The 26,574-nt window shown below is 44.6% G+C and overlaps 2 protein-coding genes across 3 annotated transcripts in view; one reads left to right on the top strand and one right to left on the bottom strand.

Annotated features, from left to right (window-relative positions):
• Positions 1-15,219, top strand: part of C1H12orf43 (chromosome 1 C12orf43 homolog) — a 16,999-nt gene extending 1,780 nt beyond the window's left edge. The window contains exons 2-6 of the mRNA XM_077294313.1: positions 8,134-8,197; positions 8,658-8,756; positions 8,838-8,911; positions 11,502-11,592; positions 14,201-15,219. Of these exons, the coding sequence (XP_077150428.1) occupies positions 8,134-8,197; positions 8,658-8,756; positions 8,838-8,911; positions 11,502-11,592; positions 14,201-14,693 (821 nt within the window). The 3' untranslated portion in view covers positions 14,694-15,219. The remainder of the gene's footprint in view (positions 1-8,133; positions 8,198-8,657; positions 8,757-8,837; positions 8,912-11,501; positions 11,593-14,200) is intronic.
• Positions 14,973-26,574, bottom strand: part of HNF1A (HNF1 homeobox A) — a 17,326-nt gene continuing 5,724 nt past the window's right edge. Inside the window, exons 2-9 of one of the 2 annotated variants that reach the window (XM_077294289.1) lie at positions 20,549-20,748; positions 20,283-20,469; positions 19,787-19,995; positions 19,386-19,694; positions 19,054-19,242; positions 16,841-16,962; positions 16,532-16,646; positions 14,973-15,110 (exon numbers count right to left, since the gene is read on the bottom strand). In XM_077294289.1, coding sequence (XP_077150404.1) covers positions 14,980-15,110; positions 16,532-16,646; positions 16,841-16,962; positions 19,054-19,242; positions 19,386-19,694; positions 19,787-19,995; positions 20,283-20,469; positions 20,549-20,748 — 1,462 coding nt within the window. In that variant the 3' untranslated portion in view covers positions 14,973-14,979. The remainder of the gene's footprint in view (positions 15,111-16,531; positions 16,647-16,840; positions 16,963-19,053; positions 19,243-19,385; positions 19,695-19,786; positions 19,996-20,282; positions 20,470-20,548; positions 20,749-26,574) is intronic. The other variant, XM_077294299.1, reaches the window with a different exon arrangement.

The following is a 26,574-nucleotide window of genomic DNA, read 5'->3' on the forward strand; positions in this document are numbered from 1 at the left end:
ACAATATATTGGACGCCATAATTCCACTCGGTTCAGTGACCACATGCAGATTTACCTGCATTCAATAGACAGCAGCGCTTTGGACGCAGCGAACATGCACTGCGTCCAAAGTGCTGCCACTTCCAGATCATCTGCTCATATCCTTACAACCGTGGTCAAAGCTGAGCTCCCACAGCTGCCGTTAACCATTTAGTTCCTGCGACATGATTTCTGGGGATCCATAGGTTACTGTGGCAGCTGGGGATCTGTTGAAGGATGGAGATAGATGCTATTATCAAGAATGACAGCATCATCCAAGAGTTTAAATTGTTGCAACCCGAGCTAGCCCAGATTATAACAGGCCGGCATCACACTACCGTAGAATATGGGCAAGTGCTATGCAAGAAGACATCACATAGCACTCAGCCCAGTGTTAATCTATGGGGCAGCTCCCATCACCGTTTATCAGGCGTATTCGACATGGGTGTAAAATCGCAGCATGCTCCTATTGTACGTGAATATCGTCCAAGACTCACCAATGCAAGCCTATGGGTGCGAGAAAAGAAAGGATCGCACAGCACTCGGCCCATGTGAGTGCTGTCCGATTTTTACGCATTGGTGTCCAATTCTGGCGCTTAGCACAAACCTCATGATCAACTACAAAAAAGTCTGACTGCTGTGCTTGCCAACAAGGGTTTTGCCACCAAGTATTAAGTCTTGTTTGTCAGAGGGATCAAATATAGTGATGAGCGAGTGTACTCGTTGCTCGGGTTTTCCTGAGCACGCTCGGGTGATCTCCAAGTATGTGTTAGTGTTCGGAGCAGGGCCGGACTGGCCATCGGGCTCTTCTGGCAAATGCCAGAAGGGCCGGTGCCAGTAGTGGGCCGCTCGATCTGCCTCCCCCCACCGACTCACCCCCCCGACTCACCCCCCGGCCATCGCATTCAACTATACCAGCGTCTGACGCCGGTACAGTTGAATGCAATGATGGAGGAGAGAGCGTCTACAGAAACTCCCTCTCCCATCATTCCCCGCTCTGCCTCTGACACTGCGGGTGCGCGATGACGTCATATCATCACGCACCTGCTGTGTCCCGGGCAGACTGCAGCCGCTGAGACAGGAGCAGGAAGCAACGTGGGGCACGAGGAGAGGTGAGGAGAGTGTTGGTTTTTTTTTTACTGGACTGTGGGGCCATTCTCGGGAGGGGGGTCGGAGAAGAGATGCGGGCTGTGCTGTATACTACTGTGTGGGCTGTGCTGTATATAGTACTGTGTGGGCTGTGCTGTATATAGTACTGTGTGGGCAGTGCTGTATATAGTACTGTGTGTGCTGTGCTGTATATAGTACTGTGTGGGCTGTGCTGTATATAGTACTGTGTGGGCTGTGCTGTATATAGTACTGTGTGGGCTGTGCTGTACATAGTAGTACTGTGTGGGCTTTGCTTTGTATAGTACTGTGTGGGCTGTGCTGTATATAGTACTGTGTGGGCTGTGCTGTATATAGTACTGTGTGGGCAGTGCTGTATATAGTACTGTGTGGGCAGTGCTGTATATAGTACTGTGTGGGTGGGCTGTGCTGTATATAGTACTGTGGGCTGTGCTGTGTATAGTACTGTGTGGGCAGCGCTGTGTATAGTACTGTGTGGGTGGGCTGTGCTGTATATACTACTGTGTGGGCTGTGCTGTATATACTACTGTGTGGGCTGTGCTGTATATACTACTGTGTGGGCTGTGCTGTATATACTACTGTGTGGGCTGTGCTGTATATACTACTGTGTGGGCTGTGCTGTATATACTACTGTGTGGGCTGTGCTGTATATACTACTGTGTGGGCTGTGCTGTATACTACTGTGTGGGCTGTGCTGTATACTACTGTGTGCGCTGTGCTGTATACTGCTGTGTAGGCTGTGTTATCTACTACGCAGGCTGTGCTATATACTATGCGGGTTGTGCTATATACTATGCGGGCTTTGCTATATACTATGGAGAGTATATTATATTCTATGGGGGAGGCCATGTTATGTACTATGTGGCTGTGTTATATACTATTGTGGAGGTATATTATATTCTGAGGGGGAGGCTGTGTTATATACTATGGGAGGCTGTGTTATATACTATGGGGGGCTGCATTATATTCTATGGGGGGCTACATTATATATTATGGGGAGGTGGGCTGTATTATATTCTATGGGGGTTACATTATACTCTGGGGTGGCTGCATTATACTCTGTGGGGTGGCTGCATTATACTCTGTGGGGTGGCTGCATTATACTCTGGGGTGGCTGCATTATACTCTGTGGGGTGGCTGCATTATACTCTGTGGGGTGGCTGCATTATACTCTGTGGGGTGGCTGCATTATACTCTGTGGGGTGGCTGCATTATACTCTGTGGGGTGGCTGCATTATACTCTGGGGTGGCTGCATTATACTCTGTGGGGTGGTGGCTGCATTATACTATATGTGGGCTGCATTATACTGTATCCAGGACTATGGGGAATACGTTATACTATATGAAGAACTATGGGGTGCATTATACTATGGGAAGTGAATTGTACTACATGGATGACTATGGTGGTGCATTATACTATATGGAGCACTATGAGGAGTGTATTATGCTATATGGAGGACTATGAGGAGTGTGGTGTGAAAGACTATGTGGAGGATTGAGCAGTGTATTTTAATATATGGAGGACTATAGGGAGTGTTTTGTACTATATGGAGGACTGTGGAGCACATTATAATATATGGAGGAGTATGGGGTATATTTTACTAAACAAGTAAAATGCTGCATATTCAGATTGTTTTTGCCGGAACAAAAATCATTGTTCTCAGCAGCACATCGCCGGTGTAAACTGTAAATGTGCTGCTGATAACATGATACTGTATGATGATCTGTTAGTGATCTATTAGTGATCGTTCTGTCCCATCATTATTCCTCAGCTGGTGAAAAGAGGCCGGGAAACAAGCGTTGAACAACTTCAGTATTGTCGATCAAACTCATTGCACGTAAATACAACAGAAATGCTTTTGTGTGATGCGCAATATGTTAGCATTTGGGGCCACATTTTAAACTTTGCCTAGGCGTAGGGCCCCACTTTGCCTAAACCGGCCCTGCCTACAAGTGTACAAACATATTATACAGTCACCATGTGACAAGTGGGCCTGTGTAACTTGAAATGCCAGGGCTGAATTTTAGTCCCAGTCCGGCCCTGGTTCGGAGATTAAGTTTTCATCGCTGCAGCTGAATGATTTACAGCTATTAGCCTGCTTGATTACAGGGGGATTCCCTAGCAACCAGGCAACCCCCACATGTACTCAGGCTGGCTAGTAGATGTAAATCATTCAACTGAAGCGATGAAAACTAAATCTCTGAGCAGTCATAAATACTCGGATGACACCCGAGCGTGCTCGGAAAACCTGAGCAACGAGTACACTCGCTCATCACTAATCAAATACTTATTTCTCACTGCAAAATGCAAATAAATGTATATATTTTAAACAATGTGATTTTCTTAATGTTATTTTTGATATTCTATCTCTCAATGTTAAAATTAACCCACCCTTAAAATTATAGACTGTTCATGTCTTTGTCAGTCATTTCACTATATATATATATATATATATATATATATATATATATATATATATATATATATATATATATATACACATACACTAGCTATTGAACCCGTTCTACGCCCGGGTGGCGAGCATTTATATTGGTATATGGTCTCCATCCTGGTATGTGCTGCTCCCATCTTGCTCTCCCATCCTGTCATGTGCTGCTCCAACCTGCGCCCCCATCCTGTCTTGTGCTGCTCCATCCTGCGCCCCCATCCTATCATGTGCTCCCATCCTGTCATGTGCTGCTCCCATCCTGCACCCCCATCCTGTCATGTGCTGCTCCATCCTGCGCCCCCATCCTATCATGTGCTGCTCCATCCTGCGTCCCCATCCTGTCATGTGCTCCCATCCTGCGTCCCCATCCTGTCATGTGCTCCCATCCTGCGTCCCCATCCTGTCATGTGCTCCCATCCTGCGTCCCCATCCTGTCATGTGCTCCCATCCTGCGTCCCCATCCTGTCATGTGCTCCCATCCTGCGTCCCCATCCTGTCATGTGCTCCCATCCTGCGTCCCCATCCTGTCATGTGCTCCCATCCTGCGTCCCCATCCTGTCATGTGCTCCCATCCTGCGTCCCCATCCTGTGTCCCCATCCTGTCATGTGCTCCCATCCTGCACCCCCATCCTGTCATGTGCTGCTCCCATCCTGTGCCCCCATTCTGTCATGTGCTGCTTCCATCCTGTCATGTGCTCCCATCCTGCGCCCCATCCTGTCATGTGCTCCCATCCTGCACCCCCATCCTGTCATGTGTGCGCCCCCATTCTGTCATGTGCTGCTCCCATCGTGCGCAATCATTCTGTCATGTGCTGCTCCCATCCTGCGCCCCCATTCTGTTGTAATGTGCTGTACCCATTCTGCCTGTTCCTGTTTCCATTCTGCCATATGTTGCTCCCATCTTTCTCTCTCCGGCTCTACTGCCCGATTGCGGCTGTGCTGAGTGCGGGCGGCTGTGCTGAGTGCGGGCGGCTGTGCTGAGTGCGGGCGGCTGTGCTGAGTGCGGGCGGCTGTGCTGAGTGCGGGCGGCTGTGCTGAGTGCGGGCGGCTGTGCTGAGTGCGGGCGGCTGTGCTGAGTGCGGGCGGCTGTGCTGAGTGCGGGCGGCTGTGCTGAGTGCGGGCGGCTGTGCTGAGTGCGGGCGGCTGTGCTGAGTGCGGGCGGCTGTGCTGAGTGCGGGCGGCTGTGCTGAGTGCGGGCGGCTGTGCTGAGTGCGGGCGGCTGTGCTGAGTGCGGGCGGCTGTGCTGAGTGCGGGCGGCTGTGCTGAGTGCGGGCGGCTGTGCTGAGTGCGGGCGGCTGTGCTGAGTGCGGGCGGCTGTGCTGAGTGCGGGCGGCTGTGCTGAGTGCGGGCGGCTGTGCTGAGTGCGGGCGGCTGTGCTGAGTGCGGGCGGCTGTGCTGAGTGCGGGCGGCTGTGCTGAGTGCGGGCGGCTGTGCTGAGTGCGGGCGGCTGTGCTGAGTGCGGGCGGCTGTGCTGAGTGCGGGCGGCTGTGCTGAGTGCGGGCGGCTGTGCTGAGTGCGGGCGGCTGTGCTGAGTGCGGGCGGCTGTGCTGAGTGCGGGCGGCTGTGCTGAGTGCGGGCGGCTGTGCTGAGTGCGGGCGGCTGTGCTGAGTGCGGGCGGCTGTGCTGAGTGCGGGCGGCTGTGCTGAGTGCGGGCGGCTGTGCTGAGTGCGGGCGGCTGTGCTGAGTGCGGGCGGCTGTGCTGAGTGCGGGCGGCTGTGCTGAGTGCGGGCGGCTGTGCTGAGTGCGGGCGGCTGTGCTGAGTGCGGGCGGCTGTGCTGAGTGCGGGCGGCTGTGCTGAGTGCGGGCGGCTGTGGTGAGTGCGGGCGGCTGTGCGTGGCGGTGGTGAGTGCCGGCGGCTGTGCGTGGCTGTGGTGAGTGCGGACGGCTGTGCGTGGCTGTGCTGGGCACCGAGTGCTGGGGGCCTGAGCAGGCGGGGACACCGGCGCGCTGTGGGGGTCAGGTGCCGGAGTCGCCGCTAGCTCAGGCCCCCGGCACTTGCTATATTCACCTGTCCCGGCGTTCCACCGATGCGCGCTGCTCCATCCTCCACATCCTCTGGCTGTGACTGTTCAGTCAGAGGGCGGCGCGCATTAAGCGCGTCATCGCGCCCTCTGAACTGAACGTCACAGGCAGAGGATGTGGAGGATGGAGCAGCGCGCATCAGTGGAACGCCGGGACAGGTAAATATTGCATACTCACCCTCCTGGCTCGTCCCTGCTTCTCCGTTGGAGATCGCGTTGTGCGTTCAGTGCTTACTGAGTGCTTACTGTGCTGAGTGCCGACGGCTGTGCGTGGCTGTGCTGAGTGCGGCGGCTGTGCTGGGCGCCGAGTGCTGGCGGCCTGAGCAGGCGGGGACACCGCCGTGCTGTGGGGGTCAGGTGCCGGAGTCGCCGCTAGCTCAGGCCCCCAGCACTTGCTATAGTCACCTGGCCCTGATCCTGTGCTGCGCGTCATAGCGCCCTCTGAACTGAACGTCACAGGCGGAGGATGTGGAGGACGGAGCAGCGCGCATCTGTGGAACGGGGGACAGGTGAATATAGCATACTCACCCTCCTGGCACGTCCCTGCTTCTCCGTTGGAGATTGTGGTGGGCGTTCAGTGCTTACGCATACCGCGATCTCCTGGGAGCGTCACTCTGTGGGGTCCAGACTGCGCTGGCGCTTGCGCAGTCTATAAAGGCTTCGGACAGAGTGACGCTCCCAGCGTTATATTATAGATATATATATATAGTGTGTTTTGACGAATATTTCCTTTGAAAACAATGTGTAAATGACATAGAGAATGTATGTAAAAGCTCATGTTAAAATCGCATGTTAAATAGCAATTACATGCATCGCATGCTAGGTGTAAAATTCGTATTGTACTTGCATTACACTCGTGTGACTCTCGGCAGGGAGACTCGGACCAATTTTTCATACGTTTAGTGTGACTCCGGCCTTATTCTCAGGTTCTGGCTGTATAACACAGTTGCCACCTGCGCTGTATGGCTCGCTCTCAGATCCTGAGCCTACTCCTTATAGTGATGGCGAATATCATCAATAGGTTAATCTACAGCGCCAATAAATTTACTCCACTAAATGTGGATGACATTTTCTGAAATCTCATCCATAACGCTGGTGCTGTGTTAAACTGTGGATTTTGCTAGTGCTCAGTCAGATTGTTCATGTATTTCTAGGAGGAATAACTGAGGAATAGCACAGCTCAGAGGTCTAAGAATAGAGGATATGCATTTGTTAGTTAATCGTGAATACAACAAAACTTACTAAATCAGACATATTGGGAATTGGAGCCAATCAGTATCAATGCAATTATATCTAAAGATCTGGAGCCTGTTTCTAAATACATTCAATGTGTTTTAAACTGTCTACAAGTCAGAAAATGAAAAGGTGTTGATTGGCCCCCAAATGTGCATAATTTTAAAAAGTGTGTGATCACCACAGAGCTAAAGAGGTCGCCAACTTCTTTATCATTGATGACCTATTTGTAGGATAGGTCATCAATGTCTGATTGGTCAGCGGCTGCCGCCTTCCGGAAATACTCAAATGAGGAGCTGCTCCGTCTTTTGATAGTGGCTGCAACAGGGTACTGCATATCCTCCTCCTATTGATTTAAATAGAAGGCAGATGTGCAGTACCCCGGCCTCAGCCATTATCCCATGACGGAGCAGCTCTGCAATTAGAGCATTTGCTGCCGCGGACACTGAGAAAAAGTGATCAGCGGGGGTGCTGGGTGTGGGACCCCAACTGATCTGACATTGATGACCTATCCTAATGATGGGTCATCAGTGATAAAGTAGTGGACAACCTCTTTAATTCCTCGGTGATCACTCACTTCTTATTCATTTGTTTTTAATTTTATTAAGACCGTCTACAAAATTATGCAGATTTTGGGGCCAATCAATACATTTTCCTTTTCTGACTTGTAGACAATTTAAAATGAATTTAGTAGCCAGCTTTAGATCTTTAGAAAAGGATAGGTCGTCAGTGATAAAGTAGTGGACAACCTCTTTAATGAAGTGTACTACAGCTAGCATTGCTTATAGAAAAGAATGTTACTAACTTAGGACAGCAGATGGCGCATCATAGAGTAGCACGTGTAGGTACATAGGGCTGCAGATTCCTCCCACATGTCGTACTGCAGTCCACATGAGGCCTAAACCTAACTGTATTGTCATGTACTGTATGTCTTTTTTTCATTTTCATTGGAAAACGGGCCCTGTAAACCAATAAAAAGCATCTGTTGCCCTACGGCAAAGGTGGCGGAGGTTTGGTATCACAAAACAATAGTGATACTGTTATTTTTGGAATCTTTTCAGGAAAAAATGCTTTTTCATATAAAAGCTATCCATCACTCTAGAACAAGAATTACAGGAAAAATGCATTTATGTAAAAATAAATATTCTACTTTAGTACATATATATATATATATATATATATATATATATATATATATATATATATATATATATATATATATATATATATTATATGTATTCATTGCACTGCTGTTCATATACTGAATATTTATCATCTTACAGGTCCAGTGAAGAAAACAGTACAGCATCCAGAAAATTCTGCTTTTCTCGTTGTTCCAAGCTTACGGTGTGTATATTAAAGTTGTTGTCCACTACTTGGACAACCCCATCTCAATCAGCAGGTTTGCATGAGTAAAATACTCACCTCTGGTGCCGGTACTCGCTCTCCCAGGGCTTGTGTGAGATAGTCACGTGAGCCCTGAGCCCAATCAGCGCTGGTGTCATTCTCCCCACCTTCAGACGAATCAGTAATCAAGATGAAGTGAGAGCTGCGACTTGATTTACAGCTACAGCTACTTGCCAGGCTGAGTATATGCGGGGATTCCCTAGCAACCAGGCAACCCCCACATGTACTCAGCCTGGCTAGTAGCTGTAAATCATTCAGCTGCCGCGATGAAAACTAAATCTCCGAGCAGTCATAAATACTCGGGAGACCACCCGAGCAACGAGTACACTCGCTCATCACTACTCATGACCAGATTCTGTATCTTTTGCTGAAGCCATCTGAACACTTTGTTGTTTTGTAGGGGTCGACCCAACAGCCACGAACATGATGGGAATGAACTACAGACTACCCCTGAATTCCGCTCACATGTCGCCAAGAAGCTTGCAGCCATGCTGGACAGGTAATCAGAGGATCTTTGTACATGAGTACTGGGTAATTTCTGCTTTATTACTGTTATAGATAACTGACTTGTGTTATTCAGCTGCATCAAAGAAATTCCTGGAAATAACAGCGTCAATCAGGAGTTTACAGCCACATCAGACTCTGAAGACGAAGGTAAATAACCAAATGACACATATCTTGATACAGGTTACACATTCTTAAAGGGAACCTTTCACTTTATTCATCCTGCCTAAATCGGAGAAATTCCAGCTTTTTCACCCCCTAAGCTGGGGTTGATTTTATAGTGGCTGTCTATTTTCTGTCATGTCAAATTAAGTTGCTTTCAGGGAATAAGCTCAGGTCCCCCCTTTTTTTCAACGTAGAAATCCACCTCTGCAGGTAGTAGCTATGGATATTAGATGTGCCATGTTTCTTTGCCCAGATCACATTTTACAGAAGGTGTAGGCCATTCTGAACTGTGTGCAGGCTGCTGGAGAGCCTATGCTGCATTTCAGTTCTCCGGTGGTGTGATAACTCCAGTCCAATGCACCATTAATAGGTATGGGAGTAATTTCACATCATGAGCCGTAAGCTGCCTGGAGATGGGTCTGAGACAGCATCAGAATACACTGTACTGCTAAGACCATGTATGAGTCAGCCTTGACAGACACAGCAATGACCCAAGTCATTATTACTAGTTACTTGACCTGTCAGTTCAGATGATATTGCAGTAAAAAAGTTAAATGTTTTTCAAGTTTTAATATAAATAAAAGGTAGCTTGTCCGCTTCCCTACACCTGGCAAACAGCCACCATAACTTCGAATGAGCCTGTTCTCTGATTTTATTATTTTACTCACTTATATAGCGCTATTAATTTCCACAGCACTTTACACACATCATCATCGATGTCCCAATTAGAGCTCACAGTCTAGATTTCCTATCAGTATGTCTTTGGAGTGTGGGAGGAAACCGGAGAACCCGGAGGAAACCCATGCAAACACGGGAGAACATACAAACTCCTTGCAGATGTTGTCCATGGTGGGAACTGAGCCCAGGACTCAAGTGCTGCAAAGAAACAATTCTAACCATTGAGCCACCGTGCAGCCCATGGATTACAGCAAAGTCATTTATGTGCCTTATAAAAGTTTCTATTTTGTTGCGAATTGAGATACTGATTTGGCTCTTATCCTTAGGCTGCTGTCACACTAGCAGTATTTGGTCAGTATTTTACATCAGTATTCCTCAGCCAAAACCAGGAGTGGAACAATTAGAGGGAAAGTATAATAGAAATATATGCACCACTTCTGTATTTATCACCCACTCCTGGTTTTGGCTGAGGAATATTGATGTAAAATACTGACCAAATACTGCTAGTGTGACGGCAGCCTAAGCCTTATTGCAAGGCTCGTTAAAGGGTTGATTGTGACTTGTAGGGTCGCTACTTCCAACAGGTGGCACTATAGTGTTCAAGTCCTCTTTTTTTTTCTCTGAAGAGGCAATTTGCATATTTTTAAAAATTTACTTTTACGCTTTATTTGTGTTATGCAAATTAGGTAGGACTATTCTGGCAGGGCTTGTTTCCCCAAACTGATCTGGCCTCAGGTCATATAGTCGCTCTAGCGGTGTCAACATCCACCAAACAGGCAATATAATCATTGGGTCTTTGCAAACCTTGGACATCCAGCAATGTTCTGCATGTTTAGGCATGTATAATGACACCGGGTATACATCCAGGAAGGCATTAATAGCTCCTCCCTGCCTGCTTGCAAAGGAAAGGGCAGCATAAAAGCCTCTCTGGACTTACACCGCTGATGAAGCCGGAGAATGCACACTCGGTTTTATTATGCATGCGCTGGAAGGTAGAATATCATTAATTTGCCCAGACCCTATGATGACGACGTTTGTGTGGTGGCTATCGATCATGCCCAGTAGGGCTTTATTCCAAGAATAGACCAGTCTGGAGGAATTAATTTCCTGCCGGTCAAGAAAAAGAAACCATTATAGGGCACATAAATAACTTTATTCTAATGAGATTATTTAACTTTCTGGTGTTGGTTTTTGGAGAATAGGGCTCCTTGTATGTCTCTTTTACATGTTCTTTTTTACTGTACAATCGTCCAGTCCAGCTAGGGTCTGCCTTAGCTCCAAGTGTCTTCATGATCTAAACTCGATCTCTACCCAGCTAGTCTTATTGACAAACTGCAGATTGCACTGAGCAGAGTGAGAGTTAACTGCAACACGGCGTCTTTTTATTTTTTTTTAAATTGACATACAGATTTTTTTTCTTCACCAAGTATCAGAAAAATGCAGAATGCTATCTAAAAGCTTCTAAGATCTCGTCCTGTGAGCCTGCAGACACCCAGTTGTATACCTTCTTGTTCATTATGTATCCATCTATTATCATTAATCCCGTGAGATGCGTGTAGTGTGCTGCCCATGGGGTTGAACCATGAAGCTCTGCATTTCTCATGGATTAATTCATTTCCTTTGCTCCTTACCTCCATGTGTACTGTCGCCCCAGTTTTCACCAGGGCCCACTGTCCAGCTTTGGTTGAAGCCCTACGCTTCTAGGAGGGACGTTCTCTAAGGGCAGTGGACTCTAGTGACAAACGACATGCAGAGTAAAGACATAGTGACAAATAAATAGGGATCATACATATGACCCAGACATCTGACTGGAACTGCTCAAATACATAAGAGGGCTGCACAAGTGTGCCATCACTTACTATTTTTTTTTTTTACTTGTTATACTTTTATGTTTAAGGTTTTCGTCTGTTAACTACATCTGTTCCTGGAGATTCTGGGAAAATATTACCTTCTCCAACTTTAAAGCGCAGAGTGGCATCTTCTACCAGGTATACTAGGGGTTGGAAATTGTATTTATTGCATTAGCACGCAGACTGCACTTCAGAAGCAGCTACATGGCAGTATAGCATTAGGCTGGTTTCACACTAGCGTTCGGCAGGGCTGCGGATGGCAGCCTTCTTCCTGTTAAGCCCCGCCCACTGCCGCGCCTCTTCCTTCAGCTCCGCCTACGCCTGCATGTGTCCTGCGTACCCTATCTTTAACATTGGGTATGCAGGCCATGCAGATGTATGTGGATGCCTCCGCATGCGTCGTTTTGACGCTACGCTGACCACAACAAAACGAAACATGTTGCGTTCGACTCAGCGCAGCGTCAAAATGACGCATGCGGAGGCATCCGCATACATCCACATGGCCTGCATACTCAATGTTAAAGATAGGGTACGCAGGACACATGCAGGCGTAGGCGGAGCTGAAGGAAGAGGCACGGCAGTGGGTGGGGCTTAACAGGAAGAAGGCTGCCATCCGCAACCCTGTCTGAAACCAGCCTTAGAAGAAGACTTTACGCTTTTAACAATCCCTCTCCAAGTACAGACTATAGGGTTAATATGTGGCAGCCTGTATTCAGCTTGAGCTCAGATTGCTATGAAACTGTTTAGTTCCTGCATGAATTGGGGCAATTAATGCTCCTCTTATATTAGCCATCTTATACTTTAATAACATGTTCATGATTCAACTAATCCTCCTAAATGCTTGCACATGAGTATATTAAGGATATAGCAGTATGTGGTGTTTAACCTGTTCTTGCTCCCTTACATTTTTGAAGAAAATGAGTAAAACTAGTCCGGAGTTGGTTGTCACGGCCAGTACAGGCTGTTTCCTAAAATAGGACATCAAGGGATCTTTAAAACCTCTTCATGACATGTGACAGAATGGTAGGTGTCATGTTGGGCCCTTAGCTCAGACACACTGATGCTGGCAGATAATGGCTGTGTTACACAGCCAGGATCTGCACCTAACAGCATTGCTGTTAACTACGTAAATGCTGCTGTCGGTCTCTGACTGCAGCATCTTAAAGCATTCGGAGCATAGGGTGCGGCATTCCATGAAATCCATGAGAGCAGGGGGTCTGCTGAAGACTCCTGTGCCTTTCAGAACAGTGGTCCTTTGGCTGGGCTTTACAGAAGACTGTGATTTTTACTATATACTTCAATGCTGTAGTACTTGCAGTATAAACAATTGAATAATCGCAAGTTCAAGTCTTGTAAGGAGACTACCAAATAAAGTAAAAAAAAAAAAGTTTGTTTGTATGTGTGTATAATATATACATACATTTTTTTTTTTTACAGAAATCTAAAAAATGACCCTGAAGTTCAAATCCCTAACTTTTTCCCCAATTAAAAATAAAATTTGGGGAAAAAGTCAGATCTATCAAAATATAAAACGGCATGAGAAAAAAATTCAAAACGCCAGAATAGTTGTTGTTTTTTTTTGTCTTTGCAGAAAATGCAACAACAAGCAGTTAAAATGTCGTATCTGCCCCAAAACCACTTAAATAAATAATTTGTACAAGCTTGGTATCTCTGTAATCATACTGAGATGGAAAGTCATGTCCACAAGTGATTTTTTTTTTTTAAATCAAAGTATGAATACTGTTAATTCCCTCCCCCCCCCCCCAAAAAAAAAAAAATTGCAGGATTATTTTGTATTGTTTGAAATATTACCGCATTTGATTTTTTTTTCCTGTAAAACGAATAGTGCCATTCAAAACTACAACTTCTCCCACACAAAAAAAAAAACCTCATAGATCTGTATTGAGAGATAAATACTGAGCTCCATCACTGGAGACAAATCTTACTGTTTTCGTGCTGTAGACGATCATCCAACTTGCGTGCCTTTCCTAGGACATCGTCAGTGTCACACACCAGTTATTACAAATAGTTTGTGACAAGTCTTATTTTATTTATTGTTCGGTTTGTTAGATTATATAAAGTGCAGCTTACATTGTGTAACGCTATATAAATATTAATGTATATACATCGTATCATCTTCCACAGTGATTTACCTATTAAAATCTATTCAGGAGGTCTGGATTGAGGTCTTTTTAGAGGGGGATTACATGGCAGCGATGAAATGATTCTAGCTAGGTTTTGTATACTCCACATTGCTTCTAGGAGAGTCTTACTGTAGGACTGGGAAAACTATTCCCTGCGCTGTCCAATGGTGGAGGAAGAAAAGTCGCAATCTCTTCAGTATTTTAGTTCCTTTAGTGCCTGAGAGCGTCTCACGCTGCAGTGAAGATTCACCAGATTTCACAAAACAAACTGCATACGTTATGTAATGAATCTTCGACCTGTATACCGTTTTCGAAAGGATTATTCAGCCACAGCTTGACTGAAAAAATGCTCATTGTAATATCACGATTATGCAACCATTTTGAAATTTGTTTTTAAAGTAAGTTCACCAGCCTCAACAGGTCTAAGTGATCTGTTAATTAATGGAAGCAGTTTGTATAGTGAGATCTTGTACCAGATCCTCTTTAAATGTGGTATTTCACATAGAACTGTTCTTCAGGGTTATTTTTTTCATCCACTCGTTGTCTAGTAAATAATTGCAATTTTTCACAATATTTATTTCCTTTTCATCTCTGCCTGGCAGTGAGGACAGTGAAGAGGAGAAACAGAGAAGATGTCGTGAAGCTGCTGTGTCGGGTTTTGATATTCTGAGAAGCAGTGCATTACAGACAATCCCAGTGGAGATCATCGATACAGCCAACAATAACCAAAAGAAGAAGAAAAAGAAGAAAAGAGGACTGACTGATGAGGCTGATGACCAAAGTATGGAGTCCCAAGGTAAGATAAATGTGTTTAAAAAGAAGAAAAAGAGAGAAAGAAGAACAAGTGACGAGACTCAGTCCGAAGAGCAGGCAGTTCCTTCACAGATTGAAATGCAGTCTAAAAAGAATAAAAGTGGATCAGACCGTAATAATACCGTGGACGCTGTAGTGGATGGATCTAAGAAGAAAAAGAAGGAAATAGGATTGAATAAAGATGCTGCATCTGAGCAGAATGTCAGTCCGTTGTGCGGAGAAAGTGGTACTAAAAATAAGAAAAAGAAGGCGGTCGTGGAACATTGTAATGTATGTGACTGACACGGATAGCAATGGCTCATCTCGGGAAATCCTGTGTGTTTGATAGACACATCTAATTTTGTATTGAGACAGGTTAATCCTCAGTGGTTTCAGCCACGTTCCCAGTCCGCATGTATGCTAGAATAGGTACACAGTAGCCATTCTGCACGAGCCAGACATCCGAGGCAGAGGGTGATAGTCTTTATGTCTCGCAACCTATGTCTGACAATGACTGTTTATATCGTGCACATCCTTTACTAGGAGTCCAAGGAATGTACTGGCAGGTAGAGCAATGCTTGCAGGTCTTCTACTGCGAGGAAGAAGCCATCTGTGTGGACATATAATTGTCTATGGTGTGAGAAGGGGAGAGAAGATGGCTGTGGTTATGGCTGTCCGGGGTACTGGAATTCTGGTAGTGTACCAAGCTTGCTGAAGACACTGTACACAAGAAAGGAAAAATAGGAGTATGGTTGTTATTCCAAAATATTTTTTTTGCAATGTCTTTACAAATACGGTAAACTGTTTTTATTAAAGGAAAAAAAAAGTATTTGAGATTGATGTGGTATGAAGCGCGTATGGCATAATCTTGCTAACGTTATCACAGGTAAAATGACTGCACAGAAGTTTTGTTTGTTTTTTTAACATAACCGTACCCTGGAAATATCGCTGTTCTAGCGTTGGCAGGTAACAATGCTGCAGTAGGGATACAAGAGCTGCAGAATGTGCTGGTCTGATGTGAGCAAAACTTTTTTTCTTTTTTTTTTTTTAAGTGGATGTTAACATATTGTGATCTGTCGTCAAAAATATAAAACCTAAAATTCAATAGAATCCAAAACAAAGAAAAAAATGGAGTGCACTCACCGGTCCAAAATGCAAACAGTCCTTTAATCAAAACATGTGCAGGTACACTGGGAGACCGTTCTCCCAGTGTACCTGCACATGTTTTGATTAAAGGACTGTTTGCATTTTGGACCGGTGAGTGCACTCCATTTTTTTCTTTGTTTTGGATTATCATGGACTGACAGGCGTGCACCGAAGTGTCCAGCAGCAGTCATACAGGCACAACAGCTTGGAATTTCTGTGGTGGTATTAGAAACAGTTAGTAGCAGTGCCATGCATCACTTTTTCTCTTTATATCTATAAAATTGAATAGAGATCTGACCGTTTTCATATTGACCACAGGGGCCAAACACCTCTTGCCTCTTTTAAATGAACCAAAAAATGCATTGCGTGCTCTTAAATAAGTTGGGACTATTTGAAGATAAAGTTTGATTAACTTTTAAGAGAAAAGCTATTTCAAAATTCAGCCTCTGGGGTAATCAGCTCATTTTTGCTGCAGAAAATGGAACATTGTGGTTGCTATTCAGATAAATGGCCATACGTCTATTAAAAGGACGGTTCAGGCCTGCCAGAATGGAAACTGCATACACAGCGGTTGTCTGTTGTGGGTCAAAGTGTAGAGCAATGAGTTTGTACTCTCCACTGTGACGCCCTTATTGGCCCCTTACAGTTTAGGAATGGTACTATTTTTTAAAAAGAGAAAAAAATGTATATACACTGGCGCTTAATCACCTGAAAAGATAAGGTGGGGGCCTTGGAAGCTGCACGTGGTTAAAAACAGGTTCTGTGCAGGACTCTGTTAGAAAAATTAACACCTAAATAATAATATTGCAAACCACTGCGCTAAAACTAAGGCTGAAATATCAATATACTTACTTCTATTATGGCCTTTACCCATAAGGATTCTCATACAACACACAAACAGCCATAATAGAAGTAAGTATATTGATATTTCAGCCTTAGTTTTAGCGCAGTGGTTTGCAATATTATTATTTTGGTACTATTTCTTACTCACTTACCGGTTGGACTTGAGGAAAGTCGGTGGCTGGGAGCAAGATGCAGGATATTGGTGTCCTGAGTCTGAAGCTGGGAACTGTGAGAGTCTCCCTGTGCACTGGCGTGCAAAGAGTGGATCTGAAGAGAGAACAATGCTGTAGATTTATCACACATAATAAATACCAGTCATGAAAGCTCAAGATTATTTTCTCATTACTTCCTAAGTGAGATCAAAGTTTATTGGGGAACGACCACATATCTGCGGTGTCTTCTATTTATCTGTGTGTTTGACAAAACAGAACCAACACTTTATTGTACTGGACTGTAGATACCTGTTTGCTGGGCGTCAGACTGGTTAACGTTCCCAGGTTAGATGTGTCAGTGATGACCATTGTTTGTGGAAAGAAGCTAGCCGATGCATACTGTGCAACATCAGGTTTATGGCTGTATAAAGCTGTAGAAATGAAAAGTTGGGAAAATCTGTAAATAATCCAATTTTAAATAAATGGAACCTTCACTTTTATGTATGACTATCAAATTCCAGGGGCATGATTACAGCTGCGGTCACTGAGTAGTGAGCGGTGACTAACTATGAGTGGAAGCAAGCTGCAATAGGGAGGATATAAGTCCATTTTTTCTCTTTTTTTAGCTCCAGCAAGACAGCCTAACAAAGTTAAAGCTATTTACCTGCAGATTAACCCTATAGCTGCAGATAAGTAGCATTTTTGGACATGGCAGGTTGCCTTTAACGTTACTTAAAAAGGGTGTCCACTACTCGGCAACACTTTCTGAAACCCTGTGTTTCCCCACCAGTAAAACAATAACATGTATGTTCACTTCTGGTGCCATTCCAGCAGTGTCAGCAATGGCTCTCCCATGGATTCCGTGACATTGTCAGGCAATGCCTGCAGCCATTCATTGCTGACTTCACTCACCTCTCCTACGGATGTAATTGACATCTTGAGGAAGTGAGCACTACGGCTACTCTTTCACTTCCTCTGGATGTCTTGATTTGTCCTAAAGAGAGGAGAGTGAAGCCAGCGCTGATTGGCCTCAGATTGCGTGACATAATGTCATGCAATCCCTAGGTGAGCCAATGCCGATACCGCTGGAATGGCACTGGAGGTGAATATAGGTGTTATTATTTTATTGGGGAGAAATATATATGTGTATGTGTATATATATATATATATATATATATATATATATATATATATATATATATATATATATATATATATATATATATATATATAGTAGCATAGCGCCTACTACGTGTCTTGGGGGTGTAGCATAGCGCCTACTACGTGTCTTGGGGGACACTCGCTTGGCACGGGATTAATGCACTCAGGTACGGTTTTCTATCAAAATACAGTCTCTTAGGTTTATTTCGCACAACATAAACCACATCCACAGGAACTTAGTAACAGCTTGAACAGTATCTGGACATATTCAACTTTACCACAGTTCGTCTCTGACCCGGGTCAGCATTATACACGGTTTTCAGACCATTACCCTTTGGCAACCTTCACGGGTTCCTGGACACCTCTTGGCCTCTGAGGTGCCCCATACACAATGTCTCTCTCTTCTAACCCCGGTTAGCATATCACACGGATCTCCATCCGTTACCTGTTGGTGCCGCACAGGTTCTCGGATACCTCTCTTCACCAGAGGCATCCTTCAGCCGTTCACACTCTATCTTTCCTTTTCTCTGACCCCGGTTAGTACAACACGAATCTCCATTCGTTACCTGCCATGGCCGCACAGGTTCTCTGATACCTCTCTTCACTAGAGGCATCCTTCAGACATTCTCACTCTGACCCCGGTCAGTACAACACGGATGTCCATCCGTTCCACAGCCTGATCTGTGCGAGGTCCAGAGCCCATGTGACCATCCCTCAGTCACATTATATAGTTCTAACCACTCCCACAGGTGGGAGTGTCGATGTGTGGCTAGTTTGTCCCGCCCATCCCACACAACTAGCCTAATAAGTCTCCCTTACAACTACACCATAGATATACACACTCTTGAGGGACTACAGGTCCCAGAATAACATTGCATCAGACTTACCACGCAGACTCCCTCTGCGACACATATCGGCCATTCACAACACTGCCAGTCACTGTTTCACCACCATTATCATAACAGATATGCCTCAATGCATATCCCAAGGAGCACACACAGCGCCCCCTAGCTGCCACAGGGGTCACTATACTACAATATATATATATGTGTGTGTGTGTATATATTTATCTTTTTAGAATCTTTTAAAAAATCAACTAAGCCAAGTGAAGTTAACATATCTTGTTAGAGAAAAATGCTTATTTTCTCTCCTGCATTTATCATTCACTCTCCAACTGAGGGGCTGGAGGAAAACAAGTAGGGAGGCAAAAACTGCTGAGACTTCTAGTGCACTGGAAAAGTGCTAAACATGCAGGATACAAGTCATATGATGTCCAGCATAAGTGTCATGTCTTCTGTACACACAATACTGCTTATTCTAAAAATCATGTGAAAGTGCAGTTACACTTCAGCCTTTCTTACCATGTGGAGACTGGAGCTGAGCCATTGTGGCCATGAATGGATTCTGTGTCATATGGCTTTGGACCTGTTGAACTATTGGCTGCTGGTGGGAAGGATGGATTTGCTGAGAGAACTGAACAGGCTGCAAGGTGGTCAGACTGCTGCCAACACTGTTTATCACGGGGACGCTCTGAGATTGTGACGTTAGACCTGAAATGTAAAGTTAGTATAGTATCTGTTGTCTAGGTATCCCTCTTACTTCCAGCTTCTTCCATAAATGAAAGGTAAAGTTTGATCTATGACAGATAAAATATTATACTAGTATCTTTTAACTTGTGTACCTATTTCCTTACCTATGACTAAAGTTGAAGGGCCAGAATTGCTAAATGCTGGTCCAATTGTATCTGCGCCAATTGTCATGACACTGGGGAGTGAAGCCATAATGAGGTTTTGTGCTTGGCTCAGTGTGTGCTGTCCATGGTCCAGGCTATGTAGAGCCGTCAGTGTGCTGACCGGTGGAAGGGAGCCCCCTACTGTTGAAATTAACTTGTCACTGCTCATGAGACTGTGGCTATTCTCCATTCCCGATGGAGACAGGCTGCTTTGGCTGGTTACCATTGCGGTCCCTCGCTCATTGCTAGGGTCTTGGGAATAGCGAAGACCTGTTAAAAAAAAAAAAAAAAAAAAAAAACATTGACAGCATGGGGTGTAATAACCCATCAGAACGTTTTGGGGAAACAGACATGATTGTTACCTGCTGATTTGGATGTAGGAAGATCGTGGACTGACAACGAAGGGGCAGAGCTCTGCTGCCCGTTGTATGTGTCCATTGCAAGCTTGTGTCGAAATGCTTCTTCCTTCCTTCGGTTTGCAAACCAGTTGTACACTCTCACTTCCGTCACTAAGTTAGAGCCTAGTCCTTGCGCTTGTGATGGAGACACCCCTCTCTGTATACACTCTGCCCTTGAGTTAAGAAAATAAGTCTATTAATGGTTCAGAAACGTTGGTAGAATGTTGTGAGAATACAGCAAATGTGGTCCATGTGTACGCACGGCCTATACTATGGGCTGACTTGTGCAGACCACCTGGACATTTCTGATGATATGTCATTTATGTTGAGTGAATTATTATTGAGTTGCATTAGGTTTCTCCCACTTTTTATAAAAATGCCAAGGCGCAACATTTTTGCTATTTCTTTTCAAATCTAAGCTCCTCCGCTTACCTACAGATTTCATATACTTGTTCTTTACCTGTTGCATTCCTCAACAAGTGCTTCACGTTCCTCTTTGCTGGGATTCTTCTGTCTTTCATAGGCTTGGAACAAGATGTGTTGTGAAGCTGGACCCCACTTGAATCGGTTCCGTCTCATTTTCTTATTTGGTACTTCGTCACAAGACATGTCATCTGACATCATGGTTTGGCCTGCGTGTGTGAACTCTGTCATTAAAAGACAAGTATAAGGGCCCCGTATACTTTAATCACAAATGAGGTCTATTAGATATTTAGGCATACTCACGCCTTGCAATTTCTCGCTGTTTACCGACATACCAGGTATACAGGGCTGCCCGCTTTTGGGTTTTCATGGGTGTCCCCTTGTTGAGATGCTGGGATAGATGTGACTGGTTGAGCCCGGTGGTGTCCACCACTTCCCTTTGAGGAATATTGTGCTGTTGTAAGTAGGATTTTACCAGTTTTGCCACATGCCATGGGTCTTCCCTACAAGAAAAAAAAATTAGTTTGCCATAAAAACTTTTTTTGTTGCTAATCAATACATATTTATAAAAGATCTTTTCTTTTACGAAAAAAATGTTACAATTTCTGTCCTGCTTGGGTGACAGTGTAGATAAGTGCCTTTTTTGCAGCACAATTTACCTTAACTGTGTGTGCTCACAATGTGGGTGTGTGATTCAGCCTCACGGCGTTAGAGGCGCAGAGCCCTGGAGAGAGGCAGATTGATATTGGGGGCTGCCCGTTCTGGATTCAGTGCAGTGCTTACAGGCAGTGGAGCTTGTAAGCGCTGTCCTGTCTATGAACAGTTGGTCAGTCTGGCAATGACCAATAAACTATAAGAATAAGTAGAGCTAGCAGGAGAACTGGGCGAAATATTAATAAAGTTAGTTGCAATGTTTCTAGTTTTTAAAACATGCAAACATACCCATCTACGTAGATATGTTCTTTATGGCCTCGTTCAGAGGTCAATGATTTTTCATGTACATAAGAAGCAGTCCAAGTGTCGTCAGTGTCGTTTTTTTACCGTCAGTGTTATGCAGAAATAAATGACAAAGCTTCTGATATACATTACAATGTTAATCACAGACATGGGACTGTACTCATGTTCTTTCCATGATTTTCATGGACCCGTAGACTTGTATGAGTAAGTTTGATCTGCAAAATTCAGACAAAAAACTGACAAAACAGACAAGTGAACAGCCCCGTAGACTATAATGGGTGCAAGTTCTTTCTATGAAAAATGGATTGAAGAAGCATGTAAAAAATGAAATCTCAATAAGGCCTAAGGTACAATGAGCAGAGTATAGTTAGAATATAAGGGGGAAATTTATAATTTTATTTCCTCCATCTTATTGGTCTGATTTGCACCATTTTTGTGCTACACATTTTTAACGCAACATTTACTGCTTTTGCCCCAATTTTGTCAGCATGTGTGCTATGCCCATCAGTTTATTACTTCACTAAGAGTTAAAGGAGTGTTGCCATAGTGTCGTATGGACATGCTCTACATTTCTTTTTTGCGACCTTTTATACTGTTCCATTTTTTTGCTCCGTTCTACTCCACCAGTGAGGTTGTGTACAATGACTAAGCGCAATGGGCATAAATTTACCATGAGGGTCACTTCTTGAATTGTATGTAATTTGTTTTTCAATCATTGTGGTGAGGGGTGGGTGTTAAAGTTGGTTTGTGACAAATATATTGTGCGGCAAATAATGTATTCAAAAGCCCACATAATATTAAAAACAAATAACCGTACTAAGTTGTACCCTTATTGTAATTTGTATCCTAATTGTCCGCCAGAAATCAAAAACGTATGAACAGCCTATAGCCTGTATGTGTCCTGTCCGTGAAAAAAGTAGAACACTCACTACATTTAAGGCTGCAGTCAAAGCTCCATGATTGCATAAACTGACTATTATCCTGGAATGGGCCACTGCACCCTTCCCCAGACAGATGAGGGCCACAAGTTGGGCTATCAGAGTGGTTGACACCATAGTTCGCCATTACCATCAGAGCCTTCCAAATGTCCGTACTACATCATAATAAAGCATACACACATTTCGGTGTAAGAATATATCAAAATATGTTTGTTAATAGAATTACAGAGGTTGGGCATGTAGGTTGATATATGGACACAGCTGTCCATGTATTTTCAGAATGCTTTATTCAAAAACTTTATTCAGTATCCGACTCTTAAATTAGTGAAATATTTCCTTAATTTTTTTTTTATTTTTTACTTACTATCTTCCATTGTGAGAAATTTAAATGACTACACTATTAGATACTGTTTTGTTAGTTAATAAAAGCTGAAGGTTTATTTGTTATCTCTTTATATAAATATTTTTGTGTTTTTATTGGATTGTAGTCAGCTAATGAGTATTGGTATTTATTATCCTTATGTGCCTCTGAAAGTGTTACGAGTTATCAAGAAACAAAGGGCAATAAAGGAAAAGTAGAGGGTAGGGTAACCTTTGGATTCAGAGTTAGTTAACACAGTATGTGTCTAAGGGCGCTTTGACATTGCACTTTTCTGCACATTCGTGAGTCCTGTCGGGGCTTGTGTTCAAACTGCCCTGCGGTATGCGCCAACGGGGCCATAGACCATCCTTAGGATCCCTCCTGATGCATTTGTTAAACATATCCATTTCCTTAAGGAGGAAATCGTCCCCGGCGTCTGCGCATTAAGTTTTTTTTCCGGGCATGCGCAGTTGCGCTGCCCTTCGTACTTACAGCGCCGGGGACGATAATGCAGCAAGAGGAGGCGGCGCCCAGCGCGCACAGGCCCGGAGTGACGGCTGTGCTGCGTCTGATTAGGAAGGAAAGTCCCGCCTCCGGGACGGTTTCACGGTATGAGGGGGCACATTTTACAAACGTTTATTTGAGCGTGTGCAGGGAGCATAACTAAAAGAGCCACCTTGTCAGAATGCAGCATTAGTGCAGCACAAGGTGGCTCTTTTAGTTACAAACGCCTGGGGGGGTGACAGGCTTCCTTTAATCTTTTCTTTAAAAAAAAAACAACAACATAAAATCATATTTAATTGGGTCATCCAATAAGTGAAGATTAAAGAAATTGTTTTCTATATTCATTGATGAGACTTGTTTACTGTAAATGCAGTGTAAATATAAAATTGTTTGCCTCCAGCATGTTGTGATTGCCTTTTAAAATCCTAATGATTCATCAATCTGAATGACGGACCTAAAAGGAACCTGCTACTTGATTCATGCAGCCCAAATTACTGGCAGCGTGAATCAGAGAGCGGCTCTGATGCAGAAATGTATGTCTCACTCTGAAACGCTGGGACGTTTGAGAGAAAACCTTTTAAATGTCAGCAGGGGACGAAGTAATTAGGAGGACTGGTCACAAAGGTATGTCCCCCCCCAATTTCTCTCATCTCACCTAGACTGACGGGTTTCTCCATATGTGTATGTAAGGAAATACCTGACAGTCTTCGGGAGCGGGACAGGTAGAAGCTGGTGAAGATATCTCTGTGACTAATCATCCCTGGCTACTGATTTAAAGTATATTTTCTCTGAAATGCCGCAGAGTTTTAGAGTGAAATATACATGTCTGCAATAATGGAGCTGCCTGTGCCTCAAGCAGCAAGAATCCACTGACCTGTTCCCTTTGGTCATTTCTTCACAAAAATTTAGTTTAATTCTTTGTAAAAATCCCTGTGCTCTTCACATTCTGCTCCTCTTTTCCATTTCGCACTGCATTACTCCATTGCAGAGATATTCACTTGTTTCTTCTGGAGCGCAATATGTGAAATCTCTGAAGATATTCCTATTGGTCTGCAAGCAGAATCTTTTCTGATGGCATGCACTTTCACCCCTCCCTCCCAGACACTGCCAATCACAGCTTGAGATTACTAGACAGCTAGATCAGCTTCTGAGCTGTTATCGTCAATGACTGGGAAGGAGGAGTGAAAGAGCAAACATCTAAAGACTCAGAAGAAATGCCCAGTTGGATTGCAGGGAGAGATTTCACATGGTGCGCTCCAGAAGAAACAAAATTGAATATATCTTCAATGGAGTGATGCAGTGTAGAGTGAAGGGAGTGACAGAATGAGGGAATTTAGGGATATTTAAAAGGTTTTTAACTCGTTTGTTTTGAGCAGGCGACTGGTCCTCTTTAAAGCATTCTAGGTTCTGGACATTCCAAGAAGATTGAGAATTAATCTGTCTGCCGTAGTTGGAGGCAAGAATGTATATACTCATTTGTTTGGAATTCCCCTGTTTTGTGCTACAGCAGAAAACCTCTCTAAATTTCTGCAACATGGTGGGTGCCTGCAGTGGCATCCTCTGATCCTAACAGCTGCTGTGTCAAAGTCACTGGCAAAGTACTGGAGGAGCGTTACTTCTCACTGAGGCTATTAGCGGCCATTTTAGGGGCTGGGTTTTTGTGGACAACCATTGAGCAGGTGGGAGGTTGTCCACCTTCCCTTTACGCCAGGGTGTGGTCTGGTGTTTAAATAGTCAGCCTCCTGAGGCATTCAGTGTGTCTTGAGAAGCTAACTCCAGTGTAGTGTTTGTGTTTTTTCTAACCCTGAGGGGGCGGATTCCCGCAGACGTATGGATTATGATATACCATTTTGTTTTGTTTTCCTGGTTTGCCCACAGGGCCGTGTTTATTTTTACTTTACCATGGTTTATGCTGCATGTACATAATAGAGACTGTGTTCCCGTGCTGATAAAATAAAAACATCTGTGCTCACCTCCTGTGCTGGCACCGCTCCAGTGGTGTCCGTGCTACTCCAGTGGTGTCGGCACTCTTTCCCAGGGCTCTCGTTTGGGCATGGGGCCCACGTGTCATATTACAATCAGCGCTGGCTTCACTGCCCTCACCTATGGACAAATCAAACATCAAGAGGAAGTTGGACAGCAGCCGCAGTCCTTACTACTTGTTGATGTTCAATACGTCTGAAGTTGGGAGTAGTGGTGCCAGCACTGATTGGGCGCGGGGCTCACGTGTGGTCATAACTGCACGAGAGCTACGCGATCGCGAGTGACGACACCAGTGGAACAGCGCCAGCACAGGAAATGAGTATAGGTGTTTTTATTTTATTGGCACCAAACATTCAGATCGAGAAGGGGGTTATCCTAATAGTGGACAACTCCTTTAAAGGGAATCTGTCACCCCAAAAATCGTATGATCTAAGGCCACCAGCATCAGGGGCTTATCTACAGCATTCTGTAATGCTGTAGATAAGCCCACGATGTAACCTGAAAGGTAAGAAAAACAAGTTATATTATACTCACCCAGGGGCGGTCCGGGTCCGATGGGCGTCGCGGTCCAGGTCCGGTGCCTCCCATCTTCATACGATGACGTCCTCTTTTCTTCCGGCTGCAGCGCAAGCGTATTTTGTCTGCCCTGTTGACTGAGCAAAGTACTGCAGTGTGCAGGCGCAGGGAAATGTCGGAGAGGCCTGCGCACTGCAGTACTTTGCTCTTCTCTCAACAGGGCAGACAAAGTACGCCTGCGCCGGAGCCACGGCAGGAAGAGGACGTCATCGTATGAAGTTAGGAGTAGCCGGACCCGGACGGCGACGCCCATCAGACCCGGACCGCAGCGGGACCACCCCTGGGTGAGTATAATACAACCTGTTTTTCTTACCTTTCAGGTTACATCGGGGGCTTATCTACATCATTACAGAATGCTGTAGATAAGCTCCTGATGTCAGTGGCCTTAGCTCATATACGATTTTTTGGGTGACAGATTCCCTTTAAGTTTGTTTTTATAAAATGCAGCAATTTCTATTTACATCTATAATGGGCCCATGTTGTGATAGTATATATGATACACTGCCTATATTTTTGCATGTTTTGGCTTTTTCTGTATATTCATTTATGGCTGCAATCAGGGAGAATCATAGCTTAAAATACATATCTAATAAGAACAAATGGAAAACAAATACACAAATTGAGAGAAATGAACAATTCTCTGTGTCAGTGACTTGAAGTTCTAGATGTGGATAATAAGCTAATGCTGGTTCCTTATAGACATATTTCTATATTCTGTGTATAATAATACTCTCTAGACCAGAGATTCCCAACCTGGAGGTCGGGAGCTACATCTGGATATCTGGCTTGTGGGACCATGATGTGTGTCTGGCGGCTATCTGCCAGTTTGGTGTATTTCACCAGGTCTACAAAACATCTAGGAAGGGTAGGTCTTCAGATGGTGTCTTTTAGGAAGGGCAGGTCTTCAGATGGTGTCTTTTAGGAAGGGCTGGTCTTCAGATGGTGTCTTTTATGAGAAGCCTCACACAGATCTGGATATGCATATACTGGCCTTATGGTTGGAGAGCTAA

The sequence above is a fragment of the Ranitomeya variabilis genome, chromosome 1, assembly GCF_051348905.1.
Source record: "Ranitomeya variabilis isolate aRanVar5 chromosome 1, aRanVar5.hap1, whole genome shotgun sequence".
Taxonomy (NCBI): domain Eukaryota; kingdom Metazoa; phylum Chordata; class Amphibia; order Anura; family Dendrobatidae; genus Ranitomeya; species Ranitomeya variabilis.